The sequence below is a fragment of the Tachypleus tridentatus genome, chromosome 3 (assembly GCF_004210375.1).
Source record: "Tachypleus tridentatus isolate NWPU-2018 chromosome 3, ASM421037v1, whole genome shotgun sequence".
In the NCBI taxonomy this organism is placed as follows: domain Eukaryota; kingdom Metazoa; phylum Arthropoda; class Merostomata; order Xiphosura; family Limulidae; genus Tachypleus; species Tachypleus tridentatus.
This window is the reverse complement of record NC_134827.1, coordinates 42,730,065-42,753,904: the sequence shown is the minus strand read 5'-3', so window position 1 is coordinate 42,753,904 and position 23,840 is coordinate 42,730,065. Positions and strand designations below refer to the sequence as shown.

The window sequence follows — 23,840 nt, the reverse complement described above, 5'->3', positions numbered from 1 at the left end:
GAGATGTTTATACATGTGTAGGTGAGCATAGCTGTACAATTTTGATTGATGGTTATACATGTGTAGGTGAGCATAGCTGTACCATTTTGATTGATGGTTATACATGTGTAGGTGAGCATAGCTGTACAATTTTGATTCCATGGAAAACTGTTATTTTGTACTATATTTTGTTTCATTGAGCTTTCTGGAAAAGTGGAACATAATTAGTATTCCATATCTTGTCATTTCTTGGCTGTTGAAAGAGATCCCCCAAATAATTCTTGATGGTTGAAACTCAAGAAATGTGGAATAGATATTTAATAGATATTATTACTATTTTACAAAAGTTGAACTTTCATAAGTAAATTCATTAAGTATCTTAGATTATTGTTGATCTATAGAAGTGAGAATACATCTTCAAATGAATCAGATTGGTGATGAATGTTAATTATTTTAAAGTATTCTGAACTTTCTGTTTCTCAGGATTGCTACTATTTTGACTTTACAGATGTGATAACTTTATTTGAAGAAATTTGATTTACTGTCTCTGTTAATTGAATGTACCTACCAGTTTCAGGTTTTAATATGGTACTCGGTGCTTCCTCTATCATCAGGTTTTGCTATAATACATCCAACTCTTCCCTGCATCCGAAGATCTTGATGAAATATTTCTTCTGGCTCAGTGTTTCTTCCATTCCAGAGATTGATGTAATATTTTTACCTCCATTTTCTTCCCTTCTCAAACGTATGGTGTTGTATTTATACTGGTTTATTGTTTTGTCTATTCGAGATCATGATGTAATATTTCTACCTCCATTTTCTTCCCTATCCAAACTTTTAGTGGTGTATTTATACTGGTTTAGTGTTTTGTCCATTCCAGATCTCGATGTAATATTTCTACCTCCATTTTCTTCCCTATCCATACTTATGGTGGTGTATTTTTACTGGTTTAGTGTTTCGTCCATTCCAGATAGTGATGTAATATTTCTACCTCCATTATCTTCCCTTCTCAAACTTATGGTGTTGTATTTATACTGGTTTAGTGTTTCGTCCATTCCAGATCGTGATGTAATATTTCTACCTCCATTTTCTTCCCTATCCAAACTTATGGTGTTGTATTTTTACTGGTTTAGTGTTTCGTCCATTCCAGATAGTGATGTAATATTTCTACCTCCATTTTCTTCCCTTCTCAAACTTATGGTGTTGTATTTATACTGGTTTAGTGTTTCGTCCATTCCAGATTGTGATGTAATATTTCTACCTCCATTTTCTTCCCTTCTCAAACTTATTGTGTTGTATTTAGTGTTTTGTCCATTCCAGATCTTGATGTAATATATCTACCTCCATTTTCTTCCCTTCTCATACTTATGGTGTTGTATTTATACTGGTTTAGTGTTTCGTCCATTCCAGATCGTGATGTAATATTTCTACCTCCATTTTCTTCCCTATCCAAACTTTTGGTGTTGTATTTATTACTGGTTTAGTGTTTCTTCCATTCCAGATCGTGATGTAATATTTCTACCTTTATTTTCTTCCCTTCTCAAACTTATGGTGTTGTATTTTTACTGGTTTAGTGTTTCATCCATTCCAGATCGTGATGTAATATTTCTACCTCCATTTTCTTCCCTTCTCAAACTTATGGTGTTGTATTTATACTGGTTTAGTTTTTCATCCATTTCAGATATTGATGTAATATTTCTACCTCCATTTTCTTCCCCCCTTGGTTCAATTGGCTGGTCCACTTGGGCTAGGGTCAACCAAGTACCAGTGTTGGATGTTCTAAACAGGTGTTATGGACATTGTATCTGATGCTGATGTTTGGGTATAGTGCTCACTGGCATTGCTGCAGTGTCCTTATTTGGTATTGTAGTGCATCACCTCGTAGGACACCAAAATATTCTTTTTTTATTATTATTATGGATCCTCCAAATAAGAACTGAAATAAAATAGTGAAAAAACAGTCTATAGGTAAAGGACCACGACTTGAAGACTCTGAGCAGCAATCTTCAACATCTGTACCATCTGTTGTACCTCAATTTTTAATACTGCATTCTCTTTCAGACAAACCTTTAGGGCAGATGTCTCCCTTTTTTCATACAGAAGGGGCGAGAGGGACTTTCTGGCTGTTTAAAGTTGGTAAAGAAGCTTTGGTCTGGTGACATATTGGAGGAAAGATTCACATCTCAACAAAGTGAACTCCTCTTGCACTCAAAGGCAATTAGGGATATACCTCCTGGTACTTTGACATCATCATGAGGAGTTATTATTGAGAGTGATTTGAAGAACATCCCCAAATCAGAGATTTTCGCTGGTTTCTCCATCCAAGGAGTTTCTACAGTGAGGCATATTTCCATTTGCAAAGATGGAATTAGAATGGTTACCAATGTCCTCATTCTGACATTTACATTACCAAGTCCACTTGCTACCATCAAGGCAGGTTATCTTTATTGCAGGGTGCGACTGTACATTCCAAACCCTCTTGGATGTTTCCAATGTCAGCGTTTCAGTCACTCGAAGATGTCATGTTGTGGTTTATTGAACTGTGTTCTTTGCAGTAGCAAGGACCACGATGCCTGTGAGTGTCAAGTGGACTCTCATTGTGTCAATTGATGTGACTCTCACCCATCCTACTTTCTTTCTTGCCCTAAATGGTTGGAAGAAAAAGAAGAAAATTATTCAAAACATTACTTATTCTGAGGCTCAAAATGCTGTCCATCACCTTGTCTCGGACATGTGCTTTTGCACTTTGTTCCACTACTACAGTGGGAGAGCAGATAGATCTCTCTGTGCTTCCAACAGAATTGTTCTCAAACCAAATGAAAAGTCTTTTGACCTCCATGGTTAAAAACGTTGATGAATCAACTTCAACACCAACTCTGTCCCTAAAATACATTCCAGCAAACCCCAAAATCCACCTTCTTTGGTTCAGGGTACAAGGCATTTTTTCAGGTACATCTTCTTCTCCCAACCCTCTTGCTGGAATCCTCTTCCAACAGCAAAGACCTGCCCAATAGACTCAGGGCAGGATTCATGTAGGTCGGCGGGCCTCCCTCAAATAAAGAGAAAAGACTTGGTTGTAAACAGAAGGGCTCTCCACCCACTTCGTCTACACATAAATAAAAATGGCCACCTTGATACAATGGAACTGTTGAGGTTTACGTTCTAATCTGGATTACATCAAAGCACTGATTGCTTTCTACCATCCTGTATGTCTTTCCTTACAAGAAACATTTCTGAAATATGCCAATACAGTCACCTTTTGGGAGTTTTCTTTGTACAGAAATGACAGGCTGTGTGGATGAGTGCATCGAGTGGTGGCACTGTTGGTTGATCTGCACATGCTCACCAGTTCCAAAATCATATGGGACAAAATTCGAAAGGTCAGTGGACAATATAATTCTGTTCCCCTCTCAATCTTGCTCTCTGATGATCTTGCACTTCTACTTCTTCCTCCACCTTCTCAGCTATCAAGACTCGGGGAGAGTGATCACCTCTTTCCTTTCAAGCTGATTATCTCTATGACTATAATCATCCCTTTACACTGGTGGAACTGAAACTGGCCACTCATCGGTCGGACCTGATGATGTACATTATGTAATGCTATGCCATTTATCTTCTGCTTCTCTTGCTAATCTTCTGATTGCTTTTAGCTGGATTTGTCAGGAGAATGTTTTTCCTGATGCTTGGTGCCAGGCTATTGTCCTACCTATCTCTAAGCCTGGGAAGGATCCCAAGTTTCCTTCAAGCTACTGTCCAATTGCTTTAAAGATCTGTCTCTGTAAGACCTTAGAGAGGATGGTTAATGCTCATCTTGTTTGGTTCCTTGAATCAAACAATGTCCTCTTGCCCACCCAGTGTGAGTTCTGACTACAGCACTCCACTTTAGACCACCTGATTCGACTTGAAACGTCAATCAGAGAATCCTTTCTCAAACAGCAACATTTTGTATCAATATTCTTTGATGCTGAGAAGACTAATGGTACAACAGATATAACATGGTGATATGGCATTTTGCGAGACCTCCATATATATATATGTGGGTTACATGGCCATTTGTCCAATTTTATTAAAACATTTTTAATGGACAGGAGATTCCAAGTTTGTATGGGTTTGGGACTTTCCTCTTCTTTTCTACAGGAACTTGGAGTACCTCAGGCCTGTGTTTTGAGTGTCACACTTTTCAATTTAAAGATTCATGCTATCACTGAACAACTCGCTCTTATTTTCACATCTCATGTCAGTCATCGAACATGAGATATATTGAGAAGTAGCTACAGACTGCCCTAAGTCATTTACTGAAGTGGAACACAACTCTAATTTCTCTCTCTCTAAAACTGTTTGCATGGACTTTTACTGCCAATGGGATATTCACCCTGATCCTGAACTCCATATTGGTGAAGTTGTGATGCCTGTGGTCCCTGGGGCAAAGTTCTTGGGACTTATCTTTGACCTTATGCTGGCTTTTATACCACACATCAAGTAGCTACGGATCAAATGTACAAGAGCACTGAACATCCTCCGTGTCCTCTCTTCCACCACCTGAGGAGCAGATCAATGTTTTATGGTAAAGATGTATTGTGCTCTCATTTGATTGAAACTAGTCTATGGATCACTGGCTCTGCTAGGACTTTGGCTTTAAAGATGCTGGAACCCATTCATCATCAGGGACTTCTCTACTCTGGGGCTTTCTGCACTTCCTGAGTTCAGAGCTTATACATAGAGACTCATGAACGTTCTTGCACCTCTACCGTTTGCAACTGTCTTTACTATATGCTTGAAAACATTGTTCCTTACTGAAGCATCCAACCTGGGGTTGTGTTTTCCTCCCTCAGTGGACCATAGTTTTTCAGAACAGATGATCTGCCATTTCTTATTTTGGCCTTTGTATCCAGGTGCATTTGAATGAATTGGATAACAATGATATATCCACTGGTCATCCCATCCCACCATGGCTCATTGCAGTGACCTATCTTTAAGTCATCTGAGAAAAGCAGACACTCCTGATTGGAAATACTGTCTGTTATTTGCTGAACATATTTAGAACCATCCTTCCATTCTTATTTATACTGATGGTTTGAAATAAGGTGATTGTTTGGGTTCTTCCATGGTTTGGTCGTTGTGCACAATATCCCCTTTACAGCTTCTGTGTTCACTGCTGAACTGTATGCCATTTCTCTTGCCCTGGATAACATAGATGCTAAGAAGTACTCAAACTGCACTATTCATACTGACTCGTAGTTTTCTACTGGCCCTGGAATTGCTTAACATTAGTTCACACCCTGTTCAAAACCGACTAGCCCATTTCTCGTTAACATCTTCTTCTATCTAGTTTTTCTTGATACCGGACCATGTTGGTATTTGCAGGAACGAGCTCACTGACATCGCAGCTAAATCTATCTGCTCTGGCACTGTCACTACTGTGCCTGTTCCATACATAGGCTTATGGTCCTGTATTCTTGGCTAGGCTCTGTGCCAATTACAGTCGACTTGGAGGTAGCAACGTGAAAACAAGCTTTTCCAAATAAAACACTCTATTAGACTTTGGCTGTCTTGCTTCCACAAGGATTGGAAAGAGGAAGTTGTTCTGACTAGACTACGCATTAATCACAGTTCTTTAACTCATTGTGATCTTTTTTCTGAGACTCATGCTCCAGTGTGTTGTCTGTGTAACATTCTGGTCACAATAAGCCACATTTTATTGTCTTTCCGTCATTACGACTCTCAACGACGGCACCATTTTAAACATGTTATGTCCCAAGGTGTCATACTTATTTGTGAGTATTTAACTGATTATTAATTCTTTCACTGTCATACTCATTTGTGAGTATTTAACTAATTTTTAATTCTTTCAGTGTCAAACTCATTTGTGAGTATTAAACTAATTGTTAATTCTTTCAGTGTCATACTCATTTGTGAGTATTTAACTAATTATTCTTTCAGTGTCATACTCATTTTTTGTGAGTATTGATCTAATTGTTAATTCTTTCAGTCTCATACTCATTTGTGAGTATTGAACTAATTGTTAATTCTTTCAGTCTCATACTCATTTGTGAGTATTGAACTAATTGTTAATTCTTTCACTGCCATACTCATTTGTGAGTATTGAACTGATTGTTAATTCTTTTGGTCTCATACTCATTTGTGAGTATTTAACTAATTGTTAATTCTTTCAGTCTCATATTCATTTGTGAGTATTTAACTAATTGTTAATTTTTTCACTGTCATACTCATTTGTGAGTATTTAACTAATTGTTAATTCTTTCAGTGTCATACTCATTTGTGAGTATTTAACTAATTGTTAATTTTTTCACTGTCATACTCATTTGTGAGTATTGAACTGATTGTTAATTCTTTCAATGTTATACTCATTTATGAGTATTGAACTGATTGTTAAATCTTTCAGTGTCATACTCATTTGTGAGTATTGAACTAATTAATTCTTTCAGTGTTATACTCACTTGTGAGTATTTAACTAATTATTAATTCTTTCAGTGTCATACTCACTTGTGAGTATTAAACTAATTATTAGTTCTTTCAGTGTCATAATCACTTGTGAGTATTTAACTAATTATTAGTTCTTTCAGTGTCATAATCACTTGTGAGTATTTAACTAATTATTAGTTCTTTCAGTGTCATACTCACTTGTGAGTATTTAACTAATTATTAGTTCTTTCAGTGTCATACTCACTTGTGAGTATTAAACTAATTGTTAATTTTTTTCAGTGTCATACTCACTTGTGAGTATTAAACTAATTGTTAATTTTTTTCAGTGTCATACTCATTTGTGAGTATTGAACTGATTGTTAATTTTTTCAGTGTCAGTTATTTGTGAGTATTGAACTGATTGTTAATTCTTTCAGTGTCATACTGATTTGTATTAAACTAATTGTTATAAAGCAATTTTAAACTGCTGGTGTCAGCTTCTCTTCATTAAATATATTTTCATGATTGTTATTTCTTATTCTTGTAGCTGTTGATAGTTGTATTATGGAATTGAGTTGTACCTTTTGTGATATTATACTTAAAAGTGTTTTTATTATTTTTCCAGACAGTTGTACCTAGTTTAATTAAAGTAGAATTTATCAACAAACTTTCTTTGTGTGGTCTACAAGTCATTGAAGCAACAAGTTTTGTGTCTCCAAAGTGGGTTCCCCAAGTATGAGATTGTTTTATGTTTAATTATTATTGTAAATTATGTATTATTCATTGCAAGGTTCTTTAAACACAAATGAATTACTTATTAAATATAATTATGGCTGACTTATCTGTGATAACTTAAGTGGGTGACAAGCATGAAAGATTATAAAGCCTTTATTTACAGTAAAAACTTATTTTGAAAGACAGTAAATATAAAGATAAGAGTAACACGTGTATTTTTTAATATTATGAAGTAATTTTGATGGTTTTATGTTCTTTTATGATTTGGAAAATGATATAATTTTCATGACAAGAAAACAGATGTATTTTATTGATTTTGAAGATTGTGAAATCTTTCTTGAAATATTATATTTTTAGCATCTTATGTATGTGATATAAAAGTGGCAATGTCTTTATGTGTTTTATATTTTGTGATTTTCATTATTAATAGATGGGTGATCACAAAGATGTGTACAATGCTATAAACAAGCACACAAATGTATCATATCCTGTCCTTGTACCCAATGTGAAAGGATTAGAAGCAGCTGTAAGTTTTGTTCTGGATATGTTAGATGGAAACCAAGTAAATATGCTTAGAGTTAAAGCAAATTAATGAAAACATCACATAGCCTAGGACTAGTAGGAGGAGATTATAGTGACAGGAATGACGACCTTCATCATTTGATATTGAAACATGTTTTGTAAGTCGTTGTATATGTCAGTACATACAAGACACCAGGGAGATTTAATACTAAGTTATTAGGATTGTAATTATACACTAAACTGGGGAGATTTAATACTATGTTATTATGATTGTAATTATACACTAAACTGTGGGGATTTAATACTTTATTGTTGTGTGTCATTATAAATGGGTAAGAGTTAACACTGAAATTTGTTTAAACATACCACTATGGTAAACATACCACGAGTACACATTTGAGAGACCACATTTTTCATCAGATGTTTTTGTTTCTTTGTGTATTTTTGAGAAATTTGTTGTTTAAGCTCATTTAATGTAGAAGATACTTTTAAAAGACTTTACAAAACATACTCGGGAGGAGCTAAAAAGAATTACAGTTTACCCCATACAAAGTGGAATATATTACTCTGAATAGAAAATCGTCATTTAATAATAAAAAGTATGTTTTATAGTAGACATGTTGTCATGAGATAAAATGACCCATTTATAGAACTTTCTGATTTATTGAGGTTTATTTTAGTTAGTTTTATATATGTAACAAGGACTCTGTAATACATTATTTTTTATTAAAATTTAATTTACTTGTTTATATAATAGAGTGTGTTACTGAGCAAATTTTGTATAGTTGGAGGATATTATGATGTAATGTGTTTGATGAAACTTTGTAGAATAGGTGGCAACTGCCTATTGTGGGGACACAAGTATAGAGGGCAAAGTTTCGAAAGTCTTCTGCCTGTTGTCCTCAGGTCAGTGTGTGTAGGTGTTGTCAGAGTTTTGTAGTGTCCTGATGGATTGTGGAGAGTGTGTGACATCAGGCCAGTGTGTGTAGGTGTTGTCAGAGTTTTGTAGTGTCCTGATGGATTGTGGAGAGAGTGTGACATCAGGCCAGTGTGTGTAGGTGTTGTCAGTGTTTTGTAGTGTCCTGATGGATTGTGGAGAGTGTGTGACATCAGGTTAGTGTGTGTAGGTGTTGTCAGTGTTTTGTAGTGTCCTGATGGATTGTGGAGAGTGTGATATCAGATCAGTGTGTGTAGGGGTTATCAGTGTTTTGTAGTGTCCTGATGGATTGTGGAGAGTGTGATATCAGGTCAGTGTGTGTAAGTGTTGTCAGTGTTTTGTCATGTCCTGATGGATTGTGGAGAGTGTGTGATATCAGGTCAGTGTGTGTAGGTGTTGTCAGTCTTTTGTAGTGTCCTGATGGATTGTGGAGAGTGTGACATCAGGCCAGTGTGTGTAGGTGTTGTCAGAGTTTTGTAGTGTCCTGATGGATTGTGGAGAGAGTGTGACATCAGGCCAGTGTGTGTAGGTGTTGTCAGTGTTTTGTAGTGTCCTGATGGATTGTGGAGAGTGTGTGACATCAGGTTAGTGTGTGTAGGTGTTGTCAGTGTTTTGTAGTGTCCTGATGGATTGTGGAGAGTGTGATATCAGATCAGTGTGTGTAGGGGTTATCAGTGTTTTGTAGTGTCCTGATGGATTGTGGAGAGTGTGATATCAGGTCAGTGTGTGTAAGTGTTGTCAGTGTTTTGTCATGTCCTGATGGATTGTGGAGAGTGTGTGATATCAGGTCAGTGTGTGTAGGTGTTGTCAGTCTTTTGTAGTGTCCTGATGGATTGTGGAGAGTGTGATATCAGGTCAGTGTGTGTAGGTGTTGTCAGTGTTTTGTAGTGTCCTGATGGATTGTGGAGAGTGTGTGATGTTACACCTCCTCCTTCATCAAAAACCTCCTTGAAGAAAACAACTACAGAAAGTCACCACCACTACCACCAATTTTCCACAGCTACAATATTTCAGTGAAAAACTCAAATGCATAGCCAAGAAATTCAACATAGAAGTCTGGTGGAAATCCTACAATACCTTGAGGTCCATTCTGTTAAAAAAACAAACAGCAACCTACCAAAGAGAATCTCAGAAACAGCATATGTGAAATTCTGTGTTCCTGCAACAATAAATACATTGGAGAAATTGGAAGAAAAGTCGCAACAAGAATAAAAGAACATAAAGATATTACAAGACTCATGAAAAACATAAAATTCAGTCATTGCAGAGCACACCACGTCAACTGGACACATAATAAACTGGGAGAAAACTAGAATCATTGACACATACAAATTTTGGAAGACAAGAAAAATCAAAAAATCATTTTACATTAACACTATTAGACCTTCATTAAACAGAAGTTCTAGATTAGTGGTAGGTAACCTGTGGCTGCCATTGGTTGAATCTACAGGAAGTTTCTCCTCTAATCAGAAACAATGATAATCCAACCAATCATAACATGCTCTCCACAATCTACTAGGACACTATAATTACATGAGCACGCACACACACTGACCTGAAGACAAAAGGCAGAAGACTTTCAAAATGTCATTCTCTACACTTGTATCTCTATAACAGGTAGTTGAGATCCATTCTACAAGGTTGCATCTCGAATACTCTGCCTAAACAATCTGTCAAAGATGTAATGTGTGTTTGTTTATTACACAGCTATCTGTGGGGGTGAAAGAAATAGCTATATTCGGAGCTGCATCTGAAACGTTCACCAGGTAGAAATAAGGTTTGATTATAAAATGTAGTTATTAAAGAACAATAAAATAAAGTATAAAACATGCAGACAAACCTGGACCTTTCACTTAACACATGCGGACAAACCTGGACCTTTCACTTAACACATGCAGACAAACCTAGACCTTTCACTTAACACATGCAGACAAACCTGGACCTTTCACTCAACACATGCAGACAAATCTGGACCTTTCACTTACACACATGCAGACAAACCTGGACTTTTCACTCAACACATGCAGACAAACCTGGACCTCTCACTCAACACATGCAGACAAGCCTGGACCTGATATTTTCACTTTGAAATGGAAAATACTTGTACCTGATATTTTTGAAGAAAGTGTTTTTACATTATAGTTGAAAAGATCTTCACAGTTATTTTGTCTCAAGATTAAGAGACATCTTTAACAAGAACTTTAAAAATTTCTTTTATTTGGACTCCTATATTGAATGACATTACCCGTTCATTACTTTGTGGTCTCCAGACTCTCCCAAATGCTTAAACCCCCTTTCAGACATATATCTATTTTGTAATTTTAATGATGAATTGATGAATTTTCTACATGACATTTGATAACAAAATATAATAAATTATGAAGTAAGAATGACACTTCAGTCAGTGTGATTGGAGAGTTGATACATGTTAAAATAAGCATTCTTCATTTTAATAGGAATGTAGATGCTAATTGCAATGTCTTTGAGCACTTCTATATAAACAGTACATGCCACTGTTCATTTTGTTCTGCAGAGTCCTTGTAAACCACCGATCATTTAGAAATGAATAACATTTTATTTAATTTGATTATGTTGTGTATCCGTAGTACAGTAGAGTGTATTACATAACTATTATGCATTGATTTTGTTACACAGTATTCATGTAGAAGTAATACATAGCATGTAAGATCTATTCTATATTGGATTGGTTACACAGTATTCATATAATAGTAATTTATGGTTTTTATAATTCTGTAGTGCTTAAAAAGGAGTGTTGTATGCTAATTTGGTTTAAATACACTTTATTACATTGATAGTGAAACACTATATTATAAAGTTTGTAATGTACTGCACTGTGTTATTAGTGTGGTATTTAGAGCATTCAATTAGTAATCTGTGGAATACAGGCTTGCATCCTGTAACCAAATATGATCACGCTTTTGTCTGTCTTTATATTGTGATGAGATATCCTGAACATGGAAATTTGTCTTTGTTATGAAGAGGTGACCTGAACGTGGAAATCTGTCTTTGTTATAAAGAGATACATTGCAACACTTTTGTCAGGCCAAAATCTCAATAATACTTGAAAAACTGATATAAAGCAAATGTTACTTTGATTACAAATACATAAAACTGTTTAAATTGTAACTGCCTTCTAGTGTGTTATTTATATTTCTCACTGTAGTACGGTGATTTTGTGTCTGGATTTTTTTTCCTTTTGAAGGTGATAATGTTTTGATTATTTATTCATGAGTCTGTTAGGAAGGTAATTATGATGTAATTTAAGAGTTACTATTATTTATTTATCTGTTAAGAGTTTATTGTTGTTTTCAGGAAAAATATCAACTGTTCTATTGAAGAAAGTTTACAGAGGTTTGAAGATGTGATGATGTTGGCCAAGCAGGAGCAGGTTAAAGTCAGAGGGTTAAGACCTTTTCTACTTCTTTTATTTTGTTAAACTGTTATTTTTTTTGTGTTTATTTCAAACATCATGCTTAGTGATATGGTAAACTCTCTTGATCTAGAAGTACTTAAAAAATTAAATACATACAGTTACAGGCACATTTATAATCAGTCTAGTTGGGTCCTGTGTAACAGCTCTGAATTTGTTGTTTTCAATTATTTAAAACATTTTGAGGCATTTGTTGATGATAATCAAGGTACTGACAATAAGTTTGTTTTCACTTCCAATCAATGTAGTTGACTCTCTGAACTCTGAGAATTAGAGAATTCACCCTCTACCAGTGGGTTTGTCTTTATTAATTTTGTTTTATTTTAAAGTTACACAGTAGACTGTGCTTTATTTACTGTGAAATATCAAACCTTAGGCTAAATGTCACCATTTTATTTCTTAAATACTTTATCAAGACATATTTGTTCCCCAGTATTTTACTTAATTTCTTAGGGCACAGAATGTAGCTTTATTAACCCATTAGCTGTGGGTCACAGATCAAAAGCCATGCTCTCTTATTTGTTGACTTTCATGTAGCTTTGTTAACCCTTTAGCTGTGGGTCACAGATCAAAAGCCATGTCCTCTTGTTTGTTGACTTGCATGTAGCTTTGTTAACCCTTTAGCTGTAAGTCACAGATCAAAAGCCATGTCCTCTTGTTTGTTGACTTGCATTCAAAATTTTATTGAACTACTAGTTTGCCATTAAGTTTGGAATCAAACTGTAGATTATAATTTAAACTTTAATATAACATGCGAGTTGAGTTCTTAATTTAAAAGTAAATGCTAAAATTCATAATTTGTTGTTTTATATTTTAAAAAACCTAAGTTTTATAACTTGTTTATAAATAGTAATTATTTATGAATATAATGTACAATAATTGAAATGACTATATTATAAAATATTAGTCCACTAAAACACAACCACAACAGGAAAGACTAAAGGTCAGTTTTATATTACTGTCTTTTTGTGTTATAATATGTAGTCATTCTAGCCTGAAAAAAACTTCATTTACATTTATTTCCAAAGTTTTTATGATGGTTACGAGGTTGGTCAAATGACAGATTACACATAGTTAGAGTAGAGAAAATAACATAAAACAATGTCTTGCTGAAAATAAATGTTTGAAATATATATGTAAAAATGGCTCGTTTGGGTTGAGAAAATTTTTCTTTTTTTTACATAGAGGAGTGAATTTCTCAACCCAAACGAGCCATTTTTACATATATATTTTTCTCTATGAGTGGATTTTCTCGACATCACTGAAACCTTTGAAATGTATTTAAGATGTTTAAGAGATTATGCAAATAATATTTGAGATTTTTGGGGTGAAGAAAAGTTTTTAGTCTTAACATGAAATCACTTTGCATTCAGACTAGTAATGAAATACACTATTTTCACAACCAAATCTTTAGGAAAAATCTGATTTGTGTGTACAAAATACTCATAATCTTTACTAAATTTCTTCCGAAATTTGTGAAGATCCACATGCTATTTCAAAAGTAATAGTGCAAATAATTAACGTGTGCAAATGTGTAGATTAACTCGTATATTATATGAAGCGAGCCCGGTATGGCCATGTGGTTAAGCCACTCAACTTGTAATCACACCAAATGTGCTTGCTCTTTCAGCCATTGGGGTGGTATAATGTGACAGTCAATCCCACTGTTTGTTGGCAAAAGAGTAGTCCATGAGTTGACAGTGGGTGGTGATAACTAGCTGCATTCCCTCTAGTCTTGTACTGCTAAATTAGGGACAGCAAGGGCAGATAGCTCTCGAGTATCTTTGCACGAAATTTAAAAGAAACCAATTATATTAAGCTCGTAGCAAAAGGGTTAATGCATATACGTGGCACTATAATTCTGCATTTCTAATTAATCTGCATTCAGTGTCCAGTGGTATTTCTACTGAGTGAATAATTAATTCAATTTTATGTGTTTTTCGTTAAAAAGTTTCTTATTCATAAATATTACCTCTTTTTATTGTTAACAGAACTTTTACCTCGGACCAACCTGCCATTGAATTTTCCAAGCATACTAGGAGTTTCAAACAAATTCTCACCCTGCATATGTTGTGTATTAAGCAAGTCTTTCATTTAACCATTATTAAACTATAGCTTTCCACCAGTAGTAATCACAGAGTAAAATAGCATATCATCATAGATTTGTTGCTTCCTCAGCATTGTTTGTCTTTAGATATAATTCTTTTCCTAGAAATGACCACAGTTTTTGGGCTTGTTATTTTAGCTTTCAGTGGTATTTGTAGCAAAATTTTTCCTTCCTTGATATTTTCTTATAATGAAAAATATGAAATATTTTCAACATTTCAGTTTAAATCTTTTCAATTACCATCAGTTTGATTTTGTTTTCCATCAGATTTTTTACTTCATGTGACCTATTGTTAATGTTTCTTGTGGAGCCATTTTCAGTTGTTCACATTAAGGTATGGTTTTCTTCATTAGATCAGTGACTTATGCCAATGTGTAGTCAACATTCTAATACACATGAAAAAACAAACTTGTGTCCCTATACTGTAATAAGGAATTTGCAGTTGGGGTTTGTAGACAAGTTTGGAAAATATGAAAAAAATTGTGGATAAATGTGATATTATGTCACACTAAAGCTGGCGTCAGTTGCAGTTATAAGAACACTGCACAACAATTTTTTTGAAAAGTTTTACTTCGTGAAAAGTTTTTGCTGATTGTGACAGGTACCTGGTGGGTATGCACAAATATAGTTTTGGTTTTGCTTCATCATGTAGGAACTCTGAGAAATAGACAGTTAACTGTTTCCTGGCAATAACGTATTGAATTGCATTTATGTTTCTAATATGCTATTAAGTTCAACGTAATTAAGTGTTTTGCTCTTGATTTTCGTTTGTATTCAATGTCTGGTGCATCACGTTGCAGTGTCCAATAGTAGTCAGCAAGCATTGACGGATTCCAGTTGCCCTGATATCGTTTTTCCATTGTAACAATGCCCTGGTGAAACCTTTTACCCTGGTTGTCACTGACAGCATCGAGATTTGTGGGGAAGAAGTTCAAGTGTGAGTGGAGGAAATGAATCTTGAGTGACATGTTGCACTTCATTGTTTTGTATGCTTTTAGAGTTTGTCTACCAGCTGAATGTGGTGCTCTCTAATTGACAAGAAAATTGTCAACAACGTCTTTGAAGGCTTTCCAGGCAATCTTTTTTGACCCAACTGACAGATCTTCCAACTGCTTGTCACTCATAACATGTCTGATCTCAGGGCCAACAAAAATGCCATCTTTGATCTTGGCCTCACTTATTTTTGGGAACATCTGTCTTAAATAATGAAAACCTTCGCCTTCTTTGTTCATTGCTTTCACGAAATTCTTCATAAGTCCCATTTTATGTGAAGAGGAGGCAAAAAAATCTTTGCTAGGTGGTTCATCGCCACATTTTTCTGTACTGGAACTAACTTTTTACAGAGTGGCCAGCTCTGTCTAGAATAATGTGACTTTTTGGCACGACTGTCCCATTTACAGATGAAACAACAGTACTTTGTATAGCCGAGCTGTAGTCCCAGTAACAGAGCAACGACTTTCAGATCTCCACAGATATTCCATTTGTGCTTGCTGTACTGGATGTGCTTCAACAACATTTCCATGTTCTCGTAGGTTTCTTTAATGTGTGCTGCATAGCCAACAGGTAATGAAGGGTGAACGTTGTCATTGTGTAACAGAACAGCATTAAAGCTTAACATTGATAAATCAATAAAGAGACGCTGCTCTTGTGGGTCATGGTCACAACCTAAAGCAGAGAACGATCCTTTGATGTCAACATAGAAACAGAGACTGTCAACTTGTGCAAAGAATTTGGTTATATCATCTTGGCGGCTTTGAAAAACAGAAATTTTCGTACCTGGTGACAGCAAACACCATTCCTCAAACCCAGCAATTCGGCTTTTCCTTTTTACAGACCCAAATCTCTGACCAGATCGTTTAATTCTGACTGTGTTATGAGATGTGGATCCCCTGAGGAGCACAGTTCAAAATCCGGATTAATGTCACTGTCAGTTCCCTGCATTGCAGTTTCTTCATCTGGTTCGTCTAAGGTCCATTCCTCTGGTGGTTTCGGAATTAGAAGACTGTTGTCATGTAGCATGGGTCTTATTGCTGAAGGCAGATTAGGGTATTCAACTGACTTCTTGTTTTTGGCAGAGAAACCAGACACATTAGCCAAACAGAAGTAATAGTCAGTCACATGGTCTTTCTGTTCTTGCCATATCATCGGGACAGCAAACAGCATTGTCTTTCGAGTGCCTCTGAGCCAAGCTCTCAGACAGACAGCACATGTTGCACAACAAATGTGAGGTGCCTATTCCTGGTCTTGATCACCAATCTTGATATGCTTTTTTTACAAGACCAGTCGTTGAGCATCTCTGATTAATAAGCATATACTCACCACAAATATAGTAGAATGTATCTCAATTGTTACGACATTGACGAGACATATTGACCAACACGAATCGTCCTGTAAAAAGTCTGTATCATCTAACTTACTTGTTACAGTGCTACAGAGGCAATGCTATATTCTGAAATAATACGTACACACTATAAGGTCTATATTAATTCAATGAGCAGCATCTGTGTATGCAAGCCAATTTTATAGCCTGCTGAGATGGTATCAAGCTGGCTCTGGCCTGCCCGGGCTGCATATTTCCACAGAACAGCTTCCAACCTGGCCTGATTTCATGCCTGGACATGTCCAGACTGCACAAAACATTATATATATAGGTCTCTCACAGAAATGAAATTTGTTGGACACAAATATCAGAAAAAAACGTGATAAAACTGAAGATTTCGATGAAACGGTACGTGATAGGCAAATATCGATGTGATTTTTTATGATCAGCAGCCAAAAACTATAAGGTACACCCAACAGTGTTCAAGAAGCAAAAACTTTGTTGTGCAGTGGAATTAATGTATTTCAACTGATATAAAGGGCATTTCAACTAGTCATAATTACACTATTTATATGAAGATAACAGTTGTCAGTAACAGTTAATTTTAGTTTTTGCATAACATAATTGTATAAGAAATCTTTTCATTACAATGATTTCTTTTGCTACAGATATGTGTCTTGTGCCCTGGGATGTCCTTATGAAGGAACTGTTAAGCCGCATGTTGTGGCAGAAGTATGTATTCTGTAAATGTGACAATTTCTAGTTTAAGGTTTGAAGGAAAATATCAAATAAGTCACGTATACACAAAGAAAAGAAACATTGATAATATAAATTCTTCAGTTGGAAATAGTAGGTGAATAGGTGGTGAATTTTTAAATTATTAATTTCCACCTTCACAATAAATCTTTTATCCAGCAAAAAAAGTTTACCCCACCCACTAATAACTTTAATGTAGTTGCTCTCTGAGGATTGTGTATTTATGTTTCTAGTACATTGGTCATGTAATCACAACCAACATTTCATTTCCATTATACTAGTAAAATGTGTTACATTATATCTGTGCTTAGCTTCATATACTATACTGTATGTTTATTATAAATTATTATGAATGTTATTATAAAAATTCCATGAAAATGTTCTCCAATTTACTGCTATGTGTTTTTTATAACCCTTATTGATTGTACAACTGTATAACAAACAAATGGTCAAACTGATTTTGTACACATACATGAACAATTATTTTTGTAGTTGTTCTCTTCAGGTTGTGTGACAGTGGAGAAAACTGTTGGTTCTTTGTTGTTGTTGAATTGATAGAGGTTGTTTACAGAACTGGTTTTGTGATTTATTTGTTGGTCTTTCAAACTAGAGAAATATACAAGCATTTATGTGATTTTAGTTTGTTGGAAAATCGTTTGATAACAGTGGTAATAATAACATGTCTGATAATTTACTTTTCAGGAATTTGCAATTCTCCAAACAGTTAAGTTGTTATTAGTGTGTAGCACTACAGAATATTTTGGGTAGTGTATTAAGACATATTCTGTTGTGTAAAGTATTTGGTACATCTTACTGCTCATCAAAACAAAGAATATAAAAATGTGTGTGACATAAACTGTAAAAACAGCGTGTTGTTGAAAAGTTATTTAAGTAGAACTTTGAAAAACAAGGAAACTTGGTTGTAAAACAGCGTTTGGTGGGTCTGTTTAACTCTGTGTAATTAAATATACTGAATCTAGCTAGTGTGAGTGCAAATTGAATTTTGTTAACAGTGAAAATATAGTTTTTGTTTTTCATCTTTGTAACCTGTTAAATGAATCTTGCAATGTTTATTAGTAATGTTTTATATTATCTTTTCCCTAAATATTATCTTTAGCAAAATCTACAATGTTTGATAAAATGCTGGAAATCTAAATTACTCTCTTAAAATAATGACATATTTCAAGGAATGTACTGTTTTATTTTCACAGCCAAAACTGTATTAAGACACATTTAACTGAACTAACTTGGCAAGAATTTTGATTTGATATTAAAGAAATCCCAAAGAATCTTGAAAGATAGCTAGTGGTACTCAGAAACCTTTTTTTCTCTTTGGCCCCACACACTTGTTTAGGATTCTACAGGGGAAGGATGATCGCATAACTTACTTGATATGTACGATACATACCAATGGTTAAACTAATGCTTGATTGCTATATACCATGGAAGGTAACTTGACGTTGAATGTTTGTCACTGATGTACATAGGTAGAGTTCTATCTTTTTGTGTAACTGAATTAGCATTTGGGAAAAGCCATTGACAAGGAGCCCAAAGAAATGGAAGATGAGCGAAAGAGAAGAACTTTATTGAATCTTGAGGTTGGAGTGTCCGTGACAACGAAGCGTGGTTAATCTGTAGCATATGGCACGTGTTTGTGTGTGGTGACATTGGTGTTGAAGGCTGTTGTTGATGACAGTACAAGCAAGAAGACTTGTTCTGCAGTACATCCTGTTTGTGATAAATTAATACTAAAACAGACTTGAGACAGAGGATGTAACGTGTACTAGTTCTCAGGAGTTGTTGAGTACCTGATAAAGATAGCCAAGTTTTATTTAAACATTACACTTCTGGTTAAGCTTACTTCTCAGGACCTGGGATCAAAAAATCCAAACTCACTAGCATCAACGATCCACCAAAATCTCTGACAAGCATCTTTTCATCCTTCTTCCAATCCACTATAAAGGAAGTTATCCCATTTTTCAGAGCTAAGACCCTTCAGAGTCATTTGTTAAAGCTGGATAATCAAACTATTAGTTACAAGCACACATGAATTACAATAAGAAAGGTTTTCCATTTATGCTTTCTTAGTTGATATAATAAATATCAATATTTTTACAAGTTAGATAATTTTATAACTATAAAACAAGAAATCTAGAAGTTACATTTGAATAAAGTACTGTAGTTGTATTTTTTTGGTGGTCTAAAAGATTTAATTTTTATTCCACTTAGAACAAAAATAAGAATATCTTAAAACTGTCGTGGTATAACTAACATGTATTTATTGTTAGCTGATCATCATTAAGGTAAATAGTGAAGTTGAAGCTATGTTTTTCCTGGTGTATAAATTAACTAACCTCCTAAAGAAGAATCTGCTATTTCTAGTGCTTATAAACAATTCATTAACAAATATTAGAGAAAAGTGACATTTTGAGACTGGATGAAATCAAAGGATGTGGCATGTGGATTTGACTTTCATGTTTATTTCTCAGTAAAGCAGAAAGCTTGGAAGCTATGATTTATTGTGTAGCAGTACCTGTAATGCAAGTGTGTAATAAGTATATAATTCAAAAGGTTGTACAGAAGTAGAAAATTGGGTGTTTCAGAGTGAAGCAAGCATTGAATAGTATGAGAAAACAATATGATGTTATGATGAAGTGAAGATACAGAATTTATTTAAATATTTCGTTTTGAAATTAAAAATTTAAATTTACATAATTTTACAATCTAAGTAATAAACTATTTTGCCATGTAAACTTTACTGCCATAAACTGATAGTTATATTTTGAATATAAAACTATATTAAAAGTCATGACATTTGTATTTTGTAGAGATAGGACAAAAAAAAAGTTAATATATGATAAAGTTAGCTGTTTGTACGTCCCTTAGTTACATTACTTGAACTTTATGTTGGCCAAACATTGAATATAAAAATATGGCCAGGTCATCATGAACTCTTTCGTCTGGCAGGTGGCTGCACGTCTCTACAAAATGGGTTGTTATGAGGTTTCTCTTGGTGACACTATTGGAGTTGGAACACCTGGATCCATGAAGATTATGCTAGAAGAAGTTCTGGAACAGCTCCCAACAGAAGCTGTGGCAGTTCACTGCCATGATACTTATGGCCAGGCTCTGGCAAACATTCTTCTTGCTATTGGTGTATGTTGGAACCTCCATTTTCTTTTGTGTAAATAATCTTCAAATATTTTCATGTGTTATATCGATAATTTAGTTAAAAAATTGTCTTGATTTCTTTTAAAGTCCTTAATGTATTGGAAGCTTATTTTACATTTCTGTTGAATGGAATAATTTGTTTAATATGACTAATTGTTTATGAGTTACATAGATATCATGAACTTTAAAGATACATAATACAGACATATTGTTATGTAATGTTCCAACCCCAGAAAAATATAAATAAACTGACAAATCAGTAATCCTGAATTATTATTTCCCAATGTTTGAATTGTAATAACTGACTTATAAAAAAAATCCTACAATAGTTAAGTTTCTTCCCCTATTGTAACAAAATCTCCATAGGGTAACATTCTCTATGAATGATGTAAACTATTTCTTCAAATTTATATCAAGTAAATATTTATATGGTTTTATTCACTTGAATCTAACTTTCTGTAGCGAGTACTAAAACTTACTAGGTTTACCTTTTCATCTATGAAACCTGATATGAAGTTAACAATAACAGATTGTAATGTTAAACTATAGAACATAATTAATTATTACTGTTCATTTCCAGTGTTTCTATATGTGTCATTGTGTGGTTTACTAACAGTGATTTCACTTTCATTATTCTCTGTTGTACTGTGACTTTCCCAGTGTTCTCACTCTTGTATTCTTCTGTTTTACCGTGACTTTCCCAGTGTTCTCACTCTTGTATTCTTCTGTTTTACCGTGACTTTCCCAGTGTTCTCACTCTCGTATTCATCTGTTTTACATTGATTTTCCCAGTGTTCTCTAATATTCATCTTTTTTACCGTGACTTTCCCAGTGTTCTCTTGTATTCGTCTGTTTTACTGTGACTTTCCCAGTGTTTCACTCTTGTATTCGTCTGTTTTACCGTGACTTTCCCAGTGTTCTCACTCTTGTATTCATCTGTTTTACCGTGACTTTCCCAGTGTTCTAACTCTTGTATTCATCTGTTTCACCTGACTTTCCCAGTGTTCTCTCGTATTCGTTTGTTTTACTGTGACTTTCCCAGTGTTCTCACTCTCGTATTTATCTGTTTTACTATTGCCTTCCCTGTGTTTTCACTCTCATATTCATCTGTTTTAGTGAGACATTCTCAGTTTTGTCATTCTCATATTCATCCATTTTACCATTACTTTCTCATTGTTCTCACTTTCGTATTTATCTGTTTAATTTGACATTCTCATATTCAACCATTTTACTGTGACTTTCACAGTGTTTCTCACTCTCATATTCATCTGTTTTACTGTTTCCTTCCCAGTGTACTTACTCACATATTCATCTGTTTCACCATGACTTTCTCAGTGTTCTCCATCTGCTATCCATCAGTTTTACTGTGTCTTTCACAGTTATCTCACCCTTGAATTCATCTTTTTATTGTTATACAGATGGGAGTTAGTGTAATTGATGCGTCAGTTGCAGGACTTGGAGGCTGCCCATATGCTAAAGGAGCTTCTGGCAATGTAGCTACAGAAGATGTTGTTTACATGGTGCATGGGATGGGTATTGAGACGGTATGTACAGTTTTAATGGTCATAGTTGTTTGTTTACATGGTGCATGGGGTGGGCATTAAGACAATATGTACAGTTTTAATGGTCAGTTTTTTGTTGTTCACATGGTGCATGCGATGGGCATTAAGATGATATGTACAGTTTTAATGATCACAGTTGTTTACATGGTGCATGGGATGGGTATTAAGACAATATGTACAGTTTTAATAGTCACAGTTGTTTACATGGATCATGGGATGGGTATTAAGACGACATGTACAGTTTTAATGGTCACAGTTGTTTACATGGATCATGGGATGGGTATTAAGACAATATGTACAGTTTTAATGGTCATAGTTGTTTACATGGTGCATGGGATGGGTATTAAGACGATATGTACAGTTTTAATAGTCACAGTTGTTTACATGGTGCATGGGATGGGTATTAAGACGATATGTACAGTTTTAATGGTCACAGTTGTTGATCTTGTGATTCACCAGTTCTTCATGTTCATATGCTCTTATTCTCTCTGTTGTATTGTCAACTGATACCACATTGTCTGTCATAGATATTTAGTTATTTACAGCTGTTTGCTTCTTTGAGCCACTTGACCTAGATAATTGAATATTTAACTACGAATCCAGTGTTTTATTAATCATGAATCAAACCTGAATAAGACATTCCAATCTTTTTCCAAAGCATATAGTATGTTCACCATAATTGAATCTCTTCATTATGCTTATAAATTGTTGATTTCTTACTTAACTTATTATTATGACCTTTTTGGGTTTTATTTCAAGAGTTGCATTCAAATCTTGATATTTTATAATGAAGACCAAAAGTTGACTTTTAACAGCATGTTATATATAACCTGTGAGCTCAGAATGAGGGACAATAGAACAAATAATCTTTGTGTTATTTTTGTGTGATGATAAAATTCATAATGTATTGAAAAGCTATTTATTATTCCAGTTTTCTTAATAGTGTGAAGATTTTATTTATAGATGTCTTACTTTTCTTATTTAAAGTTGAAAAGTTAATTTTGTGTATTTATCATTTTAAGTTTTTTCTATTAATTTCTTTCTTTCTGTTTTACTCTAGGGAGTGAATTTAACTAAGCTTCTAGAAGCTGGAGAATTTATATGTGCATCTCTCAACAGGCCAAATGGTTCTAAGGTTGCACGTGCAATGAGTAAATTATAGAACTGAAAGATTTAAGTCTGACTGACCATGGATTACTAGAATTTTGTAAATAGTGAAATTTGTAATTTGTGATTTACAATAATAAAAATTTTTTGTTGAATGTTCTACATTTCCTGGGTGCCAAAACACTGAGTGCTCGGTATAAAGTAACTAATCATGACTCAGACTTTATATAAATAAAACCCTATGAATTGAAACATTACTGGTAATTTAAAGTTGTAGCTAATTATGGATTATATTCAGAAAAATATTCAAGTATTGATTGATCTTTAACACAGTAGATGGCAAACTAAAACCATGCTAGATCTGCGAAATACAGACATTTTATTTAAAAAAAGGTATTTATATTTTCTTTGAAATGTCTAAATCTAGAGTAAGAATAATCAGATCATTCTTATGTAACAACGTTAATAAACTAAAACCTTTTGAAATCAAGTGTAAAATAATCAACTCATTCTTGCATAACAACGTTAATAAACTAAAACCTTTGGAATCAAGTGTAAGAATAATCAGGCATTCTTATGTAACAACGTTAATAAAGTGTAAAACCTTTTGGTATCAAGTGTAAGAATAATCAGGCATTTTTTGATATATTGTTTAGGCAGAGTATTCATGATGAAACTTTTTAGAATGCATTGCAACTTATGCAGTGGAGACATAAGTGTAGAGGATGACGTTTTGAAAGTCTTCTGCCCTTTCGTCTTTAAGTCAGCGT

At 34.4% G+C, this 23,840-nt stretch overlaps 1 protein-coding gene across 6 annotated transcripts in view; it reads left to right on the top strand.

The window, feature by feature from the left end:
• Window positions 1–23,229, top strand: part of Hmgcl (hydroxymethylglutaryl-CoA lyase) — a 36,408-nt gene extending 13,179 nt beyond the window's left edge. For 2 of the 6 annotated variants that reach the window (XM_076493898.1, XM_076493899.1), the window contains exons 3-10: window positions 7,028–7,135; window positions 7,568–7,663; window positions 10,304–10,362; window positions 11,930–12,019; window positions 17,143–17,206; window positions 20,198–20,386; window positions 21,820–21,945; window positions 23,024–23,229. In XM_076493898.1, coding sequence (XP_076350013.1) covers window positions 7,028–7,135; window positions 7,568–7,663; window positions 10,304–10,362; window positions 11,930–12,019; window positions 17,143–17,206; window positions 20,198–20,386; window positions 21,820–21,945; window positions 23,024–23,125 — 834 coding nt within the window. In that variant the 3' untranslated portion in view covers window positions 23,126–23,229. Of the gene's footprint in view, window positions 1–7,027; window positions 7,136–7,567; window positions 7,664–10,303; window positions 10,363–11,929; window positions 12,020–17,142; window positions 17,207–20,197; window positions 20,415–21,819; window positions 21,946–23,023 lie in introns of all 6 variants that reach the window. The other 4 variants (XM_076493901.1, XM_076493902.1, XR_013026154.1 and 1 more) reach the window with 3 other exon arrangements.
• The last annotated feature ends 611 nt before the right edge of the window (window positions 23,230–23,840 follow it).